Source organism: Glycine soja, chromosome 4 (genome assembly GCF_004193775.1).
Source record: "Glycine soja cultivar W05 chromosome 4, ASM419377v2, whole genome shotgun sequence".
In the NCBI taxonomy this organism is placed as follows: domain Eukaryota; kingdom Viridiplantae; phylum Streptophyta; class Magnoliopsida; order Fabales; family Fabaceae; genus Glycine; species Glycine soja.
Window position 1 is genome coordinate 1972164 of NC_041005.1, and position 17154 is coordinate 1989317.

General features: G+C 31.8%; 2 protein-coding genes across 3 annotated transcripts; one reads left to right on the plus strand and one right to left on the minus strand.

Annotated features, from left to right (window-relative positions):
* Nucleotides 1-470: 470 nt before the first annotated feature.
* On the minus strand, nucleotides 471-3260 carry LOC114408583 (putative HVA22-like protein g). Of its 2 annotated transcripts, XM_028371679.1 has the most exons (7): nucleotides 2914-3259; nucleotides 2665-2705; nucleotides 2450-2548; nucleotides 2304-2360; nucleotides 2143-2206; nucleotides 1829-2038; nucleotides 471-1010 (listed from the first exon to the last, which is right to left on the minus strand). In XM_028371679.1, exons 2-7 carry the CDS (start codon nucleotides 2694-2696, stop codon nucleotides 615-617), a joined length of 858 nt encoding a protein of 285 aa, XP_028227480.1. In that variant the 5' UTR covers nucleotides 2697-2705; nucleotides 2914-3259; the 3' UTR covers nucleotides 471-614. The 2 variants fall into 2 exon arrangements, with proteins under 2 accessions (XP_028227480.1, XP_028227481.1); XM_028371680.1 differs by lacking the exon at nucleotides 2450-2548 and having other exon boundaries at nucleotides 2914-3260.
* Nucleotides 3261-9076: 5816 nt separating this feature from the next.
* LOC114408584 (endoglucanase 2-like) lies at nucleotides 9077-16438 on the plus strand. The gene is made up of 6 exons (XM_028371681.1): nucleotides 9077-9821; nucleotides 9957-10240; nucleotides 10890-11327; nucleotides 11836-11983; nucleotides 15543-15709; nucleotides 15791-16438. Exons 1-6 carry the CDS (start codon nucleotides 9602-9604, stop codon nucleotides 16121-16123), a joined length of 1590 nt encoding a protein of 529 aa, XP_028227482.1. The 5' UTR covers nucleotides 9077-9601; the 3' UTR covers nucleotides 16124-16438.
* Nucleotides 16439-17154: the final 716 nt, after the last annotated feature.

Below are 17154 nucleotides of genomic sequence, written 5' to 3' on the forward strand. Positions count from 1 at the left end.
ATACCAAAATGCTCCGTCAATGCATGTCAAGTTAGCAACATGAGATTTATCTTATTATCAATCACATCATGAGTTCATAAGATGCACTTTATAATAAAAAACATATTGAACACAAATTTTATGACAAATAAGTTGTAACTCACCCTTATAAAATCTTATCATACTTCATCCTCGATCTCAAACCTTATTACTCATAGGAGTGATAATAAAACATCCAAATAAAACATAAATTTATCTTTAAATAAATTTATATGCTTAATTCTTTATATAGCTTAACATGCTTAATATTTAAAAAGATAAGTATATAATTTTAATACATCATAAAAAAATAATATAATAATATTTTTCTTTTGTTTTTTTTAATATTTTATAAATAGAATATTAAAATATAAATAAATATATTTAATATTTTAGAAACATAAAATAAGCATTTCATGCATTTTTCATTTAATAAGGGGATTGATAAGGTGTTGTAAAAAAAAATTATTCATAAGAAAAAAAAGCAATAAATGGAATGAAACTGAGGCAAAAATATACACACAACTTTACTATTCCACACCCACTATTATCCATCTACCCATGTTTTCCAGGCTAAAACTTGAAAACAATGATATCTAACGGATTCGAGCTGATCGATTTTTTCTTAGTCTACCACGCGTTACCCTAATGCTTTCTTCCATTATTGTATCTTCCAAGGGAGGGTTCTCATTTTCATTTGCAGAAGAGGATGAAGGTGCTGCTGCTTCAATCTGCATTGGCTCATCCTCTTCAGGTACCGATTGATTGGCCGTTTCAGGTATAGGATTAGACTTCTGGCTACTTAAACCTGCTACAGTATAAGGTGCTTTAGGCACTTGTGAAGAACCCAACTCCTCCTCTGCTACTTCCTTCTGTTGCTGACTGGATGAACTAGAAGTAGGAGAAGATGGATTCTCAGCTTGTGGTTCTGTCGCAGATGCTGGTTGGCTATTACTAGTTGCGGCTTGACGCACCCTCATAGCTGGTTGTTGCTGTGAATTAAAGAAAATGTTTTTTTACGTGAGTCAGTCAGCAAGGAAATGGGATAAAGACAAAGAAAATGACATTTGATGCAGCAAAGATTCACGAAACAACTTATTTTGGAAAAATAAGAATAAACCATCAATTTAATCTGTGAAGTATTACCATCTCTCATATGTAGTCCCTAAAGTAATAAAATTATATAAATAATCTCTAAAGTATTGAATATCTATCAGTTTAGACCTTAAATTGATTTATTTTACTAGTGTTCGGGGATCAATTAGATGGTTTTTTCAATACTTGAAGGACTATTTATTATGATTTCTAATACTTGAGAGATTACTTAGATAATTTTCTTACTTTAGTGACCATTTAAGAGAGAGAATAATACTTTGAGGATGAAATTGAGAACTTATTTGAAAAATAATCCCCTACAACATAGAATGCAGTAGCAGCAACACCTTTGGAAATAAATATTTGATATCTAGATTTTTCCCCCTCTTTAAAAAAAAGTCATTCCAGGCACAAGTTTCTTTTACACGTGCAAAATAAATCTCCTTCCCAGATTAACAGATGTTGAATATGTATATATAAACAAAAGAACAGCACAAACCAAGCACGTGATTTGAAAAGCTTATTTCTGTTTTTTTTCAGAAATTCTCTTAAGTTGACAAAAATACAAAACAATTGTTTCTCCGTGCTAAATCTCGAACACACCAAGTTTGATGAACAAAGGAAAGCTGAAAGTTTTTCTGCATACAAATTCCAGTATAGTTAAGCCACACCTAAAATATAATAATAGAGAAACCAAGACAAGCTCAATGAATACCTGAGCAGGGCGTGGCGAAGGTGTTGACTGTGCAGCAACATACTGCAAAATTTCAAATATTCTAGTCTGGCCATAACTAGCAGCTTTTTGCCAATACAAAACTGCAGTATCTCCTGCCCTTGTCCTTAGTTCCAACAAGTTGCGGTCAATTTCTGTCTCATGTTTCGCAACATATGGTCTAAAGAAGGAATCATACACATATGTTGTTCCCTAACACAGGTAAATGATATTAAATTCAACCATCAAGCTGAAGAGAAGCAAATAACAGAGCAATACCAGATATTCAGATGCTACCACAGTAATGAATTTTATACCTTTGTTTTCGGGTACCACAAGTATATGACAAATGCCAACTTAGCTTCACTATACATTGGGACCCTTCAAGAAGAACAAGTTGATTATTTTAATATGAAAGCACAATAAACTTTTTCTGTTCAATACAGAAAATCCACTCAAAGATACTAGTATCCATTACCATGATATAAAAGCATCAGCAATCCGCTCACATACTGACAAAACAGCTACCAAAATCCTGCAACACAAATGGGTACGAAAAGAAGTCTTTACCAACAGTTATGCATAAGTTTAAGTTTTATGCAGATGAATGGATGTGCAATCTACCAGTACTGGCACCAAAAACGAAGTTGTTCAATTTCTGGCCTATTCTTTTCAACTGCTTTATAGCATTCATAGGCAGGGAAGGCATAGCCAAAAACCATCCTGCCATGCCAACAAAATAGATGAAAATATAAATAAATTCAGTGAATCTTGAAAACTACGGCAAAACCCCATTATACAAAAATGATCAGAGATTTAGTATAATAGCTTAAACATACACAAGTGCCCTTGTAATAAAAGATCCTATCATTGTGTATCCCTGCCATGAAAAAAAAGAGAAGATAATCAGTGAAGCCAAACAAGATAGCTTTCAACTTCCAAGAAACTGAAACTAAAGAAGTGCCATGGGTCTCAAAATACACTAATCTTAAATTAAGCATGCTTTAATATGAGAGACCACGCTATTATGCAGAAAATTAGGGTCAACACAAATTAAAGACATATTCATATAACGTTATGCTACTTACGAGGAAACGTCAACTTGTGCGACGCAAATTGAAACCAAAACCAAACGAAGAATGAGGTACACTGCAATAGGTTGTGCAGTGATTTAAATTTAAATAGCAAAGACGTTGAAGTTGAGAGAAAGGCGTTTGGTTAGCGGTGTTGTCTCTAAACAGAACACAATTTGGAACCATCAAAGTCAATAACCCAACGCTGAACGAGTCAGTGAAGGTTGTTCAATTTTTAATCGACGCATCGCAAAATGAAAGCGAGAGAAGTGAAAATACCTCTGTGTGTGTGTGCAGTGTAAAAGAAAGAAGGAAGTATAAAAATCCAAAAATGAAATGTGTTCAGAAGTTGGGAATTGGAGCCGTTTAATCTTTTAATTCTATATGTTCGTTGCTGGAAACTCTACACTCTAGGGCTTTCCTATTCTCATCTTTTCTTTTTGCTCTTTTCACCCCACTCTTTGTTTTTACATTCCCAAAATACTCCTTCCTAATGGAAACATATTATTTTACTCTGCAAAAACGTGTTTTTGTTATCTTAATTTTCTGCACAAAATAATTTTAATTAATTTAATTTTTAAATTAATCAACTTAATGGTGATATAAATTATTTTTTGATATTAATTAAATTAATTAAGATAAAATTCATTCTTTTTTAATTATAAATATTATAGTTAATTATGTTATTATTATTTCCTTTTTTTAAAAAATATTATTAAAAACAGATAACGTGTGTAGTCAAAATCATATATATCATAATTATTTGGTTTTAGTCTCCAGATTTCAATTTTGATCAATATCATTCTTTAACTTTACAAAATCAATGATTTTTGTCCCTCATTATAAATATTGTTTTTGAACTTATGAGAGCCAAAATTTCCAGTTTTTCTAAAAAGTATAAATATATATATAACAAAATCTTTCTTGTGCGTTTATTTTTTTTATTCCTAAAAATAAAAATAATATCAAGAATATACAATAACTCACTACTTTGTTCAAAATACTTAGTTGGATTCCCTAGGTATGTATATGAGTTTACACAAATAACATAACAAAAACACGGTTCCTTTGAATCAACGAAAAAAAATCCATAGTTACAAGAAAATAGGAAAGGATAAGAGTGTCTTTTTGTCTCTTTTTTTTTTTTTAAAAAAAAAGTAAGAGATAGGAAAAGTAATCTATTGATTGACTATTGAGAATAGTAGCCCCTAAACTCTAGACTATTGTTTCGTGCATTTCCCAAGTTGCTTTCAACACATCTTTTATGGCTTCTAGAATTACGTTACGAAATACATCTCTTTTTTTGCTTTCAAAATGATCATCAATCCAAAACATAAATAAAACATTTCGGAAATGATGCAGGAAGTAACAGTCTAAACTCTAACCTAACCCAACCCTATCCAACCCTGGATTTGGGTTCAGTGTGGCCTCTTTTACGTCTCTTCCCCTTTTTTTATGGAAGTAAATCATAAAGAATGAATATTTATTTTTTATACTTAAAATTTATAATAAATAAATGTTTTTATATTTATAATGAAAATTTTAAATTATGACATAGACTTATTACTGTAAAAAAAAATATTAAGAAACTGTAAAAAAATATTAAGCATAGAAATTTGAAATTTTAAAAGATTGTAAACAGTTGTTTACCTAATGAAATATTGTTTTAAGGAAAATTTATTGCTCTTTTGTTCTTCAAAATGAAAAAATATCCTCCGTTTAATAGTTGAGAAACTAATTTCTTAGAATATGATCAGAAACTGAAACGATAATTTATGTCCAGACATTCCACAAGAAATTAATGATTTTTCAGTAGGGATGATATTTTGGTTTAAATGTAATTTTACTCTCTATTTTATTTAATATGTAATTTTGATATCTCTATTTTAAAATTAAGATATTTGATTTTCTTATTTTTAAAATCTATAAGTTTGTTCTTTTTATTTTAAAATATAAGTATTTGATCTTTATATTTTAGATAATTTGTAATTTTGATTTCATTATTTTAAAAAATTTATAACTTTTGTTTAATACTTATTTTTTTATATTTTATTTCTTATTTTGTAATTAATTAAAGATGATATTTTAAATGACTATATTAGGTTTAGAGTTCAATTGAAAAAAATATAGATAAAATTAAAAATTTGATTAAAATTATAATTTTTTGAAAATAAGACAACTAGATGTCTCTAATTTAAAATTAAAGAATTAAAATCACAAATTTTTTAAAATAAAAGACTAAATATCTACATTTTAAAATTCAAAAATCAAAATTATAAATTCAACAAAATAAATAATTACATTTAAGCCTAATATTTTCTTTCTGTTAAATAGATGGGGACTGAAGTCAAAATCGCCTATTTGAAGGAATACATAATACAGATTAAGACGCGTTAATAAAAAAAATATAGATTAAAGATTTTTTCAATTCGAGTTCGGATATAACTCTTGTGACGAAACTTAATTAAATTATATTAGTCTTCCTCTATTAACTTTTTTTTATGGAAGATTTCATCTATTAACTAGTTTACGTATTTTCAAAATTCAAAGCTCGAATTAATAATATAGAAATGAATAAAATAAATATTAATTAATACAAATTTAATATTAGTAATTTGTGCATGAGTAAACAGTGCAAAGAAAATTACATCATTATTCAATGATAAATTCTCATATATAATAAGTTTATTATTTTTTAAAATTCATTCTGGTTAATCTAATAAAGTTTTTTAGATTAATAATATATAAAGAAATTAAAGTCTTTATACGTTAAAGTGGAAGGATGCATGACTATTAGTCTGTTACAGTGTGATAATTATAACGGAAGCTTCTGAGTTCTGACTTTTGCGAGAGTTAATTATTGCACTACTCCAATATGGGATTCAAATGTCTTATTATCGATCATATGTCCTTAGTGGACTTAATGGCCATCAACTCACAGTCCGTCTCATTAGGGGTGGAGCGGAGGCCACGGATCTCATGCTTCTTTTTGTCAACGGATCTCATGCATACATGTTTTTTTTAATATATACACTATATATAAAAAATCTAACCTTTTCTTTTTACTGTGAAAGATCAATAAGTATTAACTTAACTAGCAGAAAACAGACACTTCGGAGTGCCTCACTGTCTTTTCATTTTTTTTTTTCAATACAAAAGATAGTGATAGTTTCAAGATTGCAAAGATAGTTATAATTGAGGATAAAATAATAATTTATGAATGTAGTTATGGAAACAAAATGAATATAAAAATATGAAATATGTATATCAAAACATCCCTATTATACATATATATATATATATATATATATATATATATATTTGTAGATTCTCACGGAAAAATAGGTGCCGAAGTGTCTAACTGATATTTGATTTTTTTGATAAAAAAAAAAAGATAATAGAAGATAGCAGGTAGTTTTTAGTTTGTGAGATAATTGTAATTGAGAATAAAATAGTAATTTATGAATATAATTATAGTGATAAAATGGGTATAAAGATATGTATATCAAAACACTCATCTTTTTTTTATATATAGTTATAGATTCACGTTAATGTAAATATTTTTTTCTCATAAATTCTTGATATTAGACATACCAACGAAATATGTACTTGTAGGTATCCGTCCAAATCTGCTCCGACTTTGATTAATAACATTCGAGTTGACAAGGTATGGGTGTGAATTTTGGGATTATCCGATTTTTTTAATAGGACGGATCATTATCCGTCCTATACCCGTCCTCGTATTCACCTATATGAAATTATTAAAATTTTTATTTATTATTTGTTAATTTTATTTTAATTTTTTTTTATATAATTTAATATTATTTTCTTAATGATTTTTGTAGACAAACACACTAAAATGAATTTATTGATATATAAATAGTTAAAAATAAATGTGTAACAATCAATTTATTTTTTCTAAAATTATATTTAATATAATTTTAAAAAAACTATTTCACTATCTTATACAAGTATATGAATAGGGGCAATAAATTTCAACTAGTGCGAGACATTGAAGACAAATATAAAAATATGTTGGAGATTTTGAGATCGGAAAACTGATGGAGAATATTCGTTCTCACTTTGTTCCATTGTCATGTCTACTTGATATAATTAACAACTATTTTTAAATATCAATTGTCAATTTTAACCTTCAAAAAATGAAATAAAGATTTAAGATAAAAATTTAAAACTGAAAATAATAATATTTTAAACTTCGTTCTACTTTTTTTAAAATTAAAATTAATAATACGCTGTTCAAATTTAGTTATTAATTATATGAAAAGTTGTAAAAAAAAATATCACTGATAAACAAATTCACAATTACTTATTACTATTAACTATTAAGAGATTCATTTATATTAAAAAAATACTAAAATATAATCTATATTTATTTTTCATGAAAAATATGTTTTAAGTAAGAAAACTATTTTTTATTTAAATAAAAATAAAAAATAAAATATAATTTGTTCCATACAATATTGTATTGTATTATATTAAGCATAAAACTAAAGGAAATCAGAAAGGAGAAACGTGTAGATTGCAGTTGCAGATGCTAAAGAAAGTGGATGTTTCCTCTTAAAAAGAGATAAAGAATAATGAGAAAATAAAAATAAAAAAGCCTTTTGAAAGTATAAGTGATCCATAGTCTATTCCGTTTCATGATCTAATGGGACACGCAAACGCCCAATGCAAAAAAATATTCGACTTCATGATCTAATGGAACATACAAAAGCCCAATATAAAAAAAAAATCGTAGCTCATGATGCCAATGTTGCAACATCAAAGTATATTCGATCTCATGAATGAAGTGTTTAGAAATTCGGTGAACAACTAATTTTCAAATAAAATTAATTTTATCAAACAATCTGAAATTTAGAATCTTTATTTTTGTTTTCATTTCAGTTTTTATATGTTGGATCTATATTAAAATACACTTACATATTGCAATAATTTCAACTACAAAACAAATATGCACAAAATATGTTTCTTAAAAGTAAGGTAATAATTATTTTTAATTTCTCAAAATAAATGAACTTTTTGTAGTCACTTATTTGTGACAAAAAACAAATGAACTCTTTTTTTAGAGATAAAAAACAAATGAACTCTTTGTAGTCAATTATTTGTATAAATAAAAGGTACACAAGAAACATTTTTTAACGAAGGGCAAGAACCGGCTCTAAAACCTAAAGAAGGAAAATTATTTTTTAGAGAAAAAATGGATATTATCATATTTGAAAGAATTAAAAATATATTTAACTCTTATTTTTATATAATAATTTTGGATTGAGACTTTCATTTCACCATTTTTTATTAACTTATTTTTTTATATTTGTTATTTTCATATTACGTTACGTAGTATTTTCTACATAGAACTTATAAGAATAAAATCATTTTTTTAATATTTACAGTTTTAATTTATTTAATTGTTATTGTAGCAAAGAGCATTTTGCCATCATTGTATTTAATAAGAAAATTAAAATTAACAGAGCAAGTTTGCGAAATGGATAATTGAAGGACAGCGGAAGTTCACTAAATGAATTATTGAATTATATAGACAAGATCTAGGAAATGGATAATTGAATTAATAAAAAAATAGAATAGTCAAAATTTATCAAATTTAAAGAAAAGGCATAATTGATTACGAAATGGAAATCAACTTAAACGATCGTAACCTTTTGTTCACTTGTACGATCTCAAGCTTGTGATAATTTATATTATCGTTTCTATAATCAAAGCATCAAAATGGAAATCAAAGAAATGTAAATTAGGTGAGAAGAGAGAATGGAATAAACTTCCTAGTTTTAGAAAGGAAAGATAGATTACGAATTGCAAATGAAACACGTACCAGGTATGTGGGCAGAGGATTTTAGTTGTTAAATCTTATCTATTCATTCACAGTAAAATTAAGGACGGAAAGTAATATATATATATATATATATATATATATATATATATATATATATATATATATATATATATATATACCTTTTTCTAATGATAATAAATTTATGCATGTTTATTTTGAGAAAAAATGTGTTTAAAATATTTGTTTTTTCATTTTTAAAATTAAAAGAAGAAGAAATGATACATTTAACTGAGAAAGGCCAAAATCCTGATGGTTAGTTAGCAACACATCAATGTTTGATTGAAGTTGAAGTAAAATGTATGGTTTTAGGGTGGTTGCTTAAGATGGAGAGGGTCCTTCTCACTCAATAACAAAAGCCCACCGACGCAGAAGCTGGCATCACTCACATGTTGACTCCCTCCTTTTACCATTATACCCTCACTACCACCGACACAATCTTCTCTTTGGCACGGACATCCTCGTCATTTCTCAAACAAAAAAGACAAAAGTCATAAACCACCGGTACCTACCCCCCAATCCACTGCCAAAGATATTCTCCCGCGAGAACATCCTTCGCCGTCGCCACCATTTTTGTCACCCTCCATCATACCGGGTCGGTTCGGGTATTGACGAGACAACTCCACACACAGAGAGAGTTGTTGGAGTTGTTCTGTCTGAAACCGAACCACATTCCAAAGATAGCCGTTGTCATTGTCAGAAGGAGAAGCCATTGCGTTTTAGAAAGCGATACCGTGAGCGACAACAATGCATTGCGTTAGGGTTTGATTATATTACGCAGATCGAGGCTCCCGCTGTGAAGCGCATTTTGCAATTTCAACAAATAAATAAATAAAAATGGGAGAAAAATCGAGGTCCAAAGGAGGGTGCTGCGGTTGGTTTATCGCGTTTATCATTCTGGCTCTCGTCGTCGGTGCCATTGTTTTTACCGTTAAGAAGAAATTTAGTCACTCCGGTTCCGATAAGCCTGCTCCGGTTCCCGGTCCCCCTGGCGCCGTTGACCAAAAATATTCCACTGCACTCAAAACTGCGATGCAATTCTTCGATATTCAGAAATGTATTCATTCTTTTACTTCAATATTTCACAATGTGGCTCTTTAATTATTTATTATTTTATTTCCCCTGACACATGGTATGCTAATGCCTATAATGATTCATTGAATGGCCTATTTAACAATGTCATGTGATTCAGCTGGGAAGTTAGTTGACAACAAAATATCTTGGAGAGGGAATTCGGCTCTTAAGGATGGGAGCCAAGCGAAGTTGGATCTAACAAAAGGGATGTACGATGCTGGGGATAACATGAAGTTTGGTTTTCCCATGGCTTTTACGGCGACGGTGCTGTCGTGGTCCATTCTGGAATATGGAGATCAGATGGATCACGTTGGCCAGTTAGACGCTGCGCAAGATTCGCTCAAGTGGATCACTGATTATCTCATCAATGCTCACCCTTCTGAGAATGTTCTCTATATTCAGGTTACTGTGTTTTGCAACTTTCGTTTCTTTGCAAGTTAGCTACTGTGAATGCATAAGTTTATTATCTTTTGTCTTCTTATAAGGACACGGACACTCTGATTTGTTGGAATGTTCTGTATAGTTAAACTATAAGATTTTGACTTTAATCCATCGATCGTGCTAGAGATTTTACACAATCAGCGAATTATATGATGCCACCTGTTTGAAAAACAATTAAATGCTTTAGCAAGCAGTGTAATATATTTATTAGTTACGACAATTATGCAGCATATTGTTGTTTCCTTACAGTGAAAATCTGTTACATTGACAGTTAATCAAATTTAAGATCAGATCTATGTTGTTGTTCTTCCTATTTGTAAGGTTATTGGTATGATTTTGGTGTTAATCCCATGCCAGGCCATGAAGTTAGATAAGGGATTTTGTTCAGGGCAGGCTATTGATTTGAGATTTTCTAGACTTCATTTTTTTATTCTTTGTTGTATGTGTATATGATGATTGAATAAGTCTGATTACTCTTTTTCCTTTTTATGTTCAGCCACTTCAGCCTTTTTCTTTTGGTGTATTAGGACTATCGAGCCTTCAAGTTTAACAACCTTTTTTTAGTTAAACCTTTTCTAACTTGTTCCATGTATTCAAATCATTGTGGCAGGTGGGTGATCCTGTTGCAGATCACAAGTGTTGGGAAAAACCAGAAGCCATTACTGAGGAACGACCACTCATACAAGTGAATGCATCTTGTCCTGGATCAGACGTTGCAGCTGAAACTGCAGCAGCCATGGCCTCAGCATCTTTGGTCTTTAAAAAGACTGATCCTACATATTCAAGCACTCTACTCAAGCATGCAAAACAGTTGTTTACTTTTGCTGACAAGAATAGAGGTTCCTATAGTGAGAATATACCCGAAGTCCAGACATATTATAACTCAACTGGATATGGTGATGAGCTTTTATGGGCAGCTAGTTGGCTCTATCATGCTACGGGTGATGATTCTTACCTTCAGTTTGTGACTGGCCAAGATGGAGAAGACTATGCTCAATGGGGAAGCCCAACCTGGTTCAGTTGGGATAACAAGCTTGCTGGAACTCAGGTATTAAGAAAGGATAATGGTAGATGGTACAAATTTGTTTGCACAAAAACTGAATAACACACTTCTCAAGAGATTTCCATCAAGCCCCCTCTGTTTTGTTTTGTTTTTACTTTGATATTCAACCAATACTGTTTGAACATGTCAAATTTCACACAAAGAGTGTTCATACAGCACAGTAGAACGCATTAGAAAAAGCTCAATCTTTTTTCCCGTTTCCAATTTGAGATTTTATTAACTTGGGACAATCATTAGTGTTATGAGTGTTGCTATAGAGAATGGCTTTTTAAATTTTATCGCAACCTACTTACCTACACATCACATGGATAAGACAAAATGACCTATTGGCTTAAATTTCTGCCCTATGAACAGAGTTGAGCCCATATTGAGAGTCTTGTGGCATTCTCGTGTTCAGGATCATGCTTCTAGTTATTCTAGTTATATTACAATACAAAGCTGACTTTTGCTATTCACACATATTTCCTTTAATAATTCTTCCTTCTTGGTGCAGGTTTTGTTATCTAGATTAAGCTTTTTTAAGGCAAAGGACATTTCGAATTCATATAGCTCTGGGCTCCATAGTTACAGGAAAACTGCTGAGGCTGTAATGTGTGGTCTTCTTCCGGATTCTCCAACAGCCACAAAAAGCAGAACAGATGGTAATATTCTCCTTGAATGCTATATGATAGGATACTCACTTATATTCTTATTTTTCTTTTCTCCCTGCCACATACCATTTTTCACATCTTTACATCTTGTTAGTAAATGCCAAGTGCCCAGTGCACGAGTCTTATACATAAGGGGGTCTAAAATGGATCAAATGTTTGCAACCTTACCCCTCATGAGCAGCCAGCTGTCTGCATTATTAGAACCCATTATGGTTATGAGGGTGCAGCAGTACAGTACTGCTTCCCCAAGTCTCAAGTCTAAACTGCTAGGGAATTTGAGTGTTTCTAATTAATTAAATTGAGTTGTAGACGGATATCAAATAATTGACATGCAGATTTTATTTTTTTGGTTGCCTGTGATGTTGGACTCAAGAAATAAACACACCGAATTCTGAATAAAGATAGAAATAATTTGTTTTTTAGACCAGATTTTAGTACAGAGATGGGGATTCCCCCTAACACGGGTTTCTTCCTTAAAAGGGGTTTCCTTCTTAAAAACACATGAAATAACAATTTGACTCCTTAATTCCCTTTTGCAAGTCTACAACACAACTTTTATATCACTATAACTGTTGCACCATAATCTATAATTGCCTGATCCAAAATTATTATAAAAATAACTGCCTAATAACTTCGCAATACAGAATTGCAACTGCTCAAGTTAGATTTTGATCTATCAATGACTCCTGCTACAGTAACAGCCTTGTCTTCAAGGCTGAAATAAGGAAACTGTTCTTTGCAGATTAACATTTGAATTTGGTTTCATCAATTCAACCTCTTTCAATTCTCCTTGTTCTCGCACATCATCATCTTCCCCCAAATAAGCACTCTTAACTGCCTTTTAAGACAACAATGAAGTGAGGCAAATGGTTGGCAACATGGAAAATAACCTTTTTCCCTCCTTTTAACATACCCTTGATAAGGTAAATGCCTAGTGCCAGTTTTTAACAACGAATTTCAAAATTACTACAAGCAAAACTTGCACCTGTTCCCAAAGTATTTCCACCTGCTCTCACACTAAGAGAAGAAACAGAATGTTGAACAGCCAAGCGATTAGACCTAGTGTTCTTATGTGCAAAATTGCCTCGTGTTGATCTGTAACTTCTCCATTCGAGGCAAACCACACCAGACAGGAGGTTGAGAATTTCAATTTTTTTTCCTAAACTCAACATCATAATGTCACTAGATTTTCCTTGACATCATAAATTTTGTTTGATGGATGGTTGCTAATTGTTCACAAGGATTTTCAGTTCCACTTTCTAGAAAACCTTTTCAATAATTCTACTTCTAAAACCTCCCATGTCATCTTTGCTAGTCTCTTCCTCAAATATCTAAATTAGTGTGTATTAGTTGTGATTGTATGAATACAAGGTTTTGATGATGCCAAAATAGAATCAAATAACAAGGTTGTTTCAACAAACATTCAAAGGGTTTAAAAAGGGTTTTAAATTTGAATTTTGAATCATGTAATCTATTACCAGATGTTTGTAATCGATTACCAGCAACGACACTTCAGAAAATACTTTGAAAAGACATGACCTTTCAAAATATAACTGTGTAATCGATTTACTAGTGAAGAATTTCAGAAAATCTTTTTGAGAAGGCACGAAGGGTCTATATATATGTGTGTCTGATTTCGAAAAGCAAGAGAGAGATATTATAAGAGAACTTAATTGTCAAATGCTCTCTCAACAACTCTTTGGTAAACACTTGCAAATCTATTGAGAATTCATCTAGGAACTTCAAATTGTATTATTATCTCTAAAAGAGAGAAATTATTTTAGGAACTTCAATTTGTATCATCCACTCTAAAGGAAAGAAATCTTTCTATTCATCTCAAAAGGTCAGTTGTAATCAAAAGACTGATTGTCTCTTGGAGAATCTTGAACACAAGGGTGAGGGATCCCAAGATGTGTTCAAAATCTGCAAAGGAATTGTATTATTATCTCTAAAAAACTTCGTACCCCATTGCCCAGAGGCTCTTCGCTATGCGAAGGTATGGGGGAGGGATATTGTACGCAGCCTTACCCTTGCATATGCAAAGAGGCTGTTTCCGGATTCGAACCCATGACCAACAAGTCACCAAGGCACAACTTTACCGCTGCACCAGGGCTCGCCCTCTATTATTATCTCTAAAAGAGAGAAATTATTTTAGGAACTTCAATTTGTATCATCCACTCTATAAAGGAAAGAAATCTTTCTATTCATCTCAAAAGATCAGTTGTAATCAAAAGACTGATTGTCTCTTGGATTGTGAAAATTGTAATCAAGAGACGGATTGTCTCTTGGAGAATCTTGAACACAAGGGTGAGGGATCCCAAGATGTGTTCAAAATCTGCAAAGGATTTACAGAGATAATGAAAAATCTCAAGTGGGTTACTTGAGGACTGGACGTAAGTACAGGAAGTGACCGAATCAGTATAAATCGAATTTGTATTTCTCTCTTTCCTTATCTCATTTATGTTATTGCAATCAATTTTGTCTTACATGTTTAAAGAACATTATTAAATTGATTGTTGCTTCTTCTGCATTCTGAGTCTATCATTTAAAAGGGGGTTAAAAGTTTGTTAGTGAAAAATTTTGAAACTTAATTCATCCTTTCTTTTAAGTTATTGAGGCCACTTGTCTAATATTAGTCTTTGGTTTAGTCTTTTGAATTTCAAAACTCTTTTCAGCATTGGCCAGCCATCCAGTTGAATCTTGCCTATCAAAACTGGGCAATTCCACTTTATGCACCGCCTTTATAATTAAACTCATCTGAATCCCCACCGTCAAGGCTGGATGAATGAGTGCTGAAATGCCCTTGATTATGTGGTTGACTAGTTCTAACCAGGTCAGAACTTCCTGCAGGGTATTCTACATTAATTGGGTCTTTTTGCTTAACCAAACCCTTCAACAATGGTAGAATGGTATACAAACTGTCAAGCCTTTCTCTCATTTCTCCAAAATCTCTGCGAACATCTTGGATTGCATCTTCCATTTCTCGCATATATTCATTGTGGTGAGAAACTGAGAATGGGATCTTAGTATCTCTTCAGCACTCATCTCCTCCACATGCTTTTCTGATGCTTCCACTCTAAAGTCCATCCTCCTCAATGACATCCGACAGGAAGGTTGGACCAATTGTTGGACTCAAGAAATAAACATACTGATTTCTGACTAAAGATGGAAATAATCTGTTTTTTAGGCCAGATTTGAGTACAAACACAAGGTTTCTCCCTAACACATACAAGGTTTCCCTCTAATAAGGAGTTTCCTATTTCAAAACATAGTAAGTAACCTTAATTCCCTTTTACATGTCTGTAACAACTTTTATATAGTTATAATTGTCACACAAAAACCAATAACTCCCTAATATGAAATTAATACAAAAATAACTGCCTAGTAACTTCTTAGTACAGAATTGTAACTGCTTAAATCAGGTTTTGGCCTATCATACTCCTGGATGAAAATATTTTTTCAAATTTAAATGTTTGAAATTCATTTTAGAATTATATTTCTACTGATATATGTTCAATAATTAATTTTTTTATTTTTTTCTCTGATACAGATGGTCTTATATGGGTGAGCCAATGGAACTCTTTGCAACATCCTGTTGCATCCGCATTCTTAGCTGCTGTTTACAGTGACTATATGCTAACATCGCAGACACCAAAACTAAAATGTGGTTCAGATTCCTTTACCCCATCAGATCTTCGAGACTTTGCCAAATCTCAGGTATGCATCCATTATTATTTGCACACATTATCTGCTTGGAGTGATCCGTGTTTAAATTGAAAATCTATGTAATACTTTCAGGCTGATTACGTATTGGGCAAGAATCCTATGCATATGAGTTTTCTGGTGGGCTATGGAGATAAATACCCTCAATTTGTGCATCATAGGGGTGCTTCAATTCCTGCTGATGCAAAAACTGGCTGCAAGGATGGCTTCCAGTGGCTTGAGTCATCTGATCCTAATCCCAATGTAGCTACTGGAGCACTTGTTGGTGGACCCTTCTTAAATGAGACTTTCATTGATTCCAGGAACAATTCCATGCAAACAGAACCAAGCACGTACAACAGTGCTGTCATAGTCGGTCTCTTATCAAGTTTAGTTACCACGTCTTCTGCCGTTCAATCCTTTACCTAAGCTGTAGCTTCCTATCCGTCCTGAGTTGCACTTGTTGACGTAGATTTATGTTTTTTGTTGCTTTATTCACTTCCCAATCCTTACAAATGAAGTGTTGTCAAAAGCACGAAACATAATATTGTAACGATATGCATGATTGTATGAGTGTAAACCCTGAGGTTTGGATAGGTTTATCGTGAATATGTACGGGTGTAGTTTGCTTTGGCATTATTAGCTCAGCAGGTGTGGAGCTATTTTGTTGTAGTATGTAGAGCAAATCTTTAAAATTTATTATTATTATAACCACTGCTTTTATTATTATCATCATCATTAGACAGACTATGATCACATTATTGATCTTTGGTTTCATTCTGTTGTACGAGCATTTTGTTTGACACAACCAACCCTCGACATGTACATTTTGTTGGCATCTACGACTACCTAGTACTAACGCTGGCACATGATCACTTGCCTATATGCAGTGTTCCTTTCTTCTGCCAATATGACTTTACGAGGAAAGGATAACTTGCCTACTAGAGTTGGTTTAGTGGTGAGAGTTAGAGTAAATGCATGAGGACTTAAATTTAATTTTCATTACAGCCTTTGTAAAAAATAAATAAATAAATCAGACAAGTAAATATATTCAATAACAATATAGTAGAGTAACACCTATTGCATAAAAAATGAAGAATCTTGCGATAATGCTTTATTTGGTTTAAGAAGTGTATTGCTAACTCTTTTCGCATAGTCAACAATCAACAGTCAATCTTATGCAATGGGAAAAGGCTGTATTGCATGGTTTTTCAAACCAATTAAATGATGAATTAGACAATGGCGGAGGTTTAAAAAATCATAGATGGCTTAAGATGGAGTTGAAGCCGACGTTAACAGGGTGAACAAAAAGTCAGGAGGGACTTGAGGTTGATGGAAAGAAAAAAAATAAGCTAGTAGTGATTTGAATGCATAAAGGGAGAACCAGACGGGAATGTTTACTTTTGGGTTCAACAGGAATTGTTGTGGCAGAAAGTTTCATGTCGAGACCCCAAAATTTG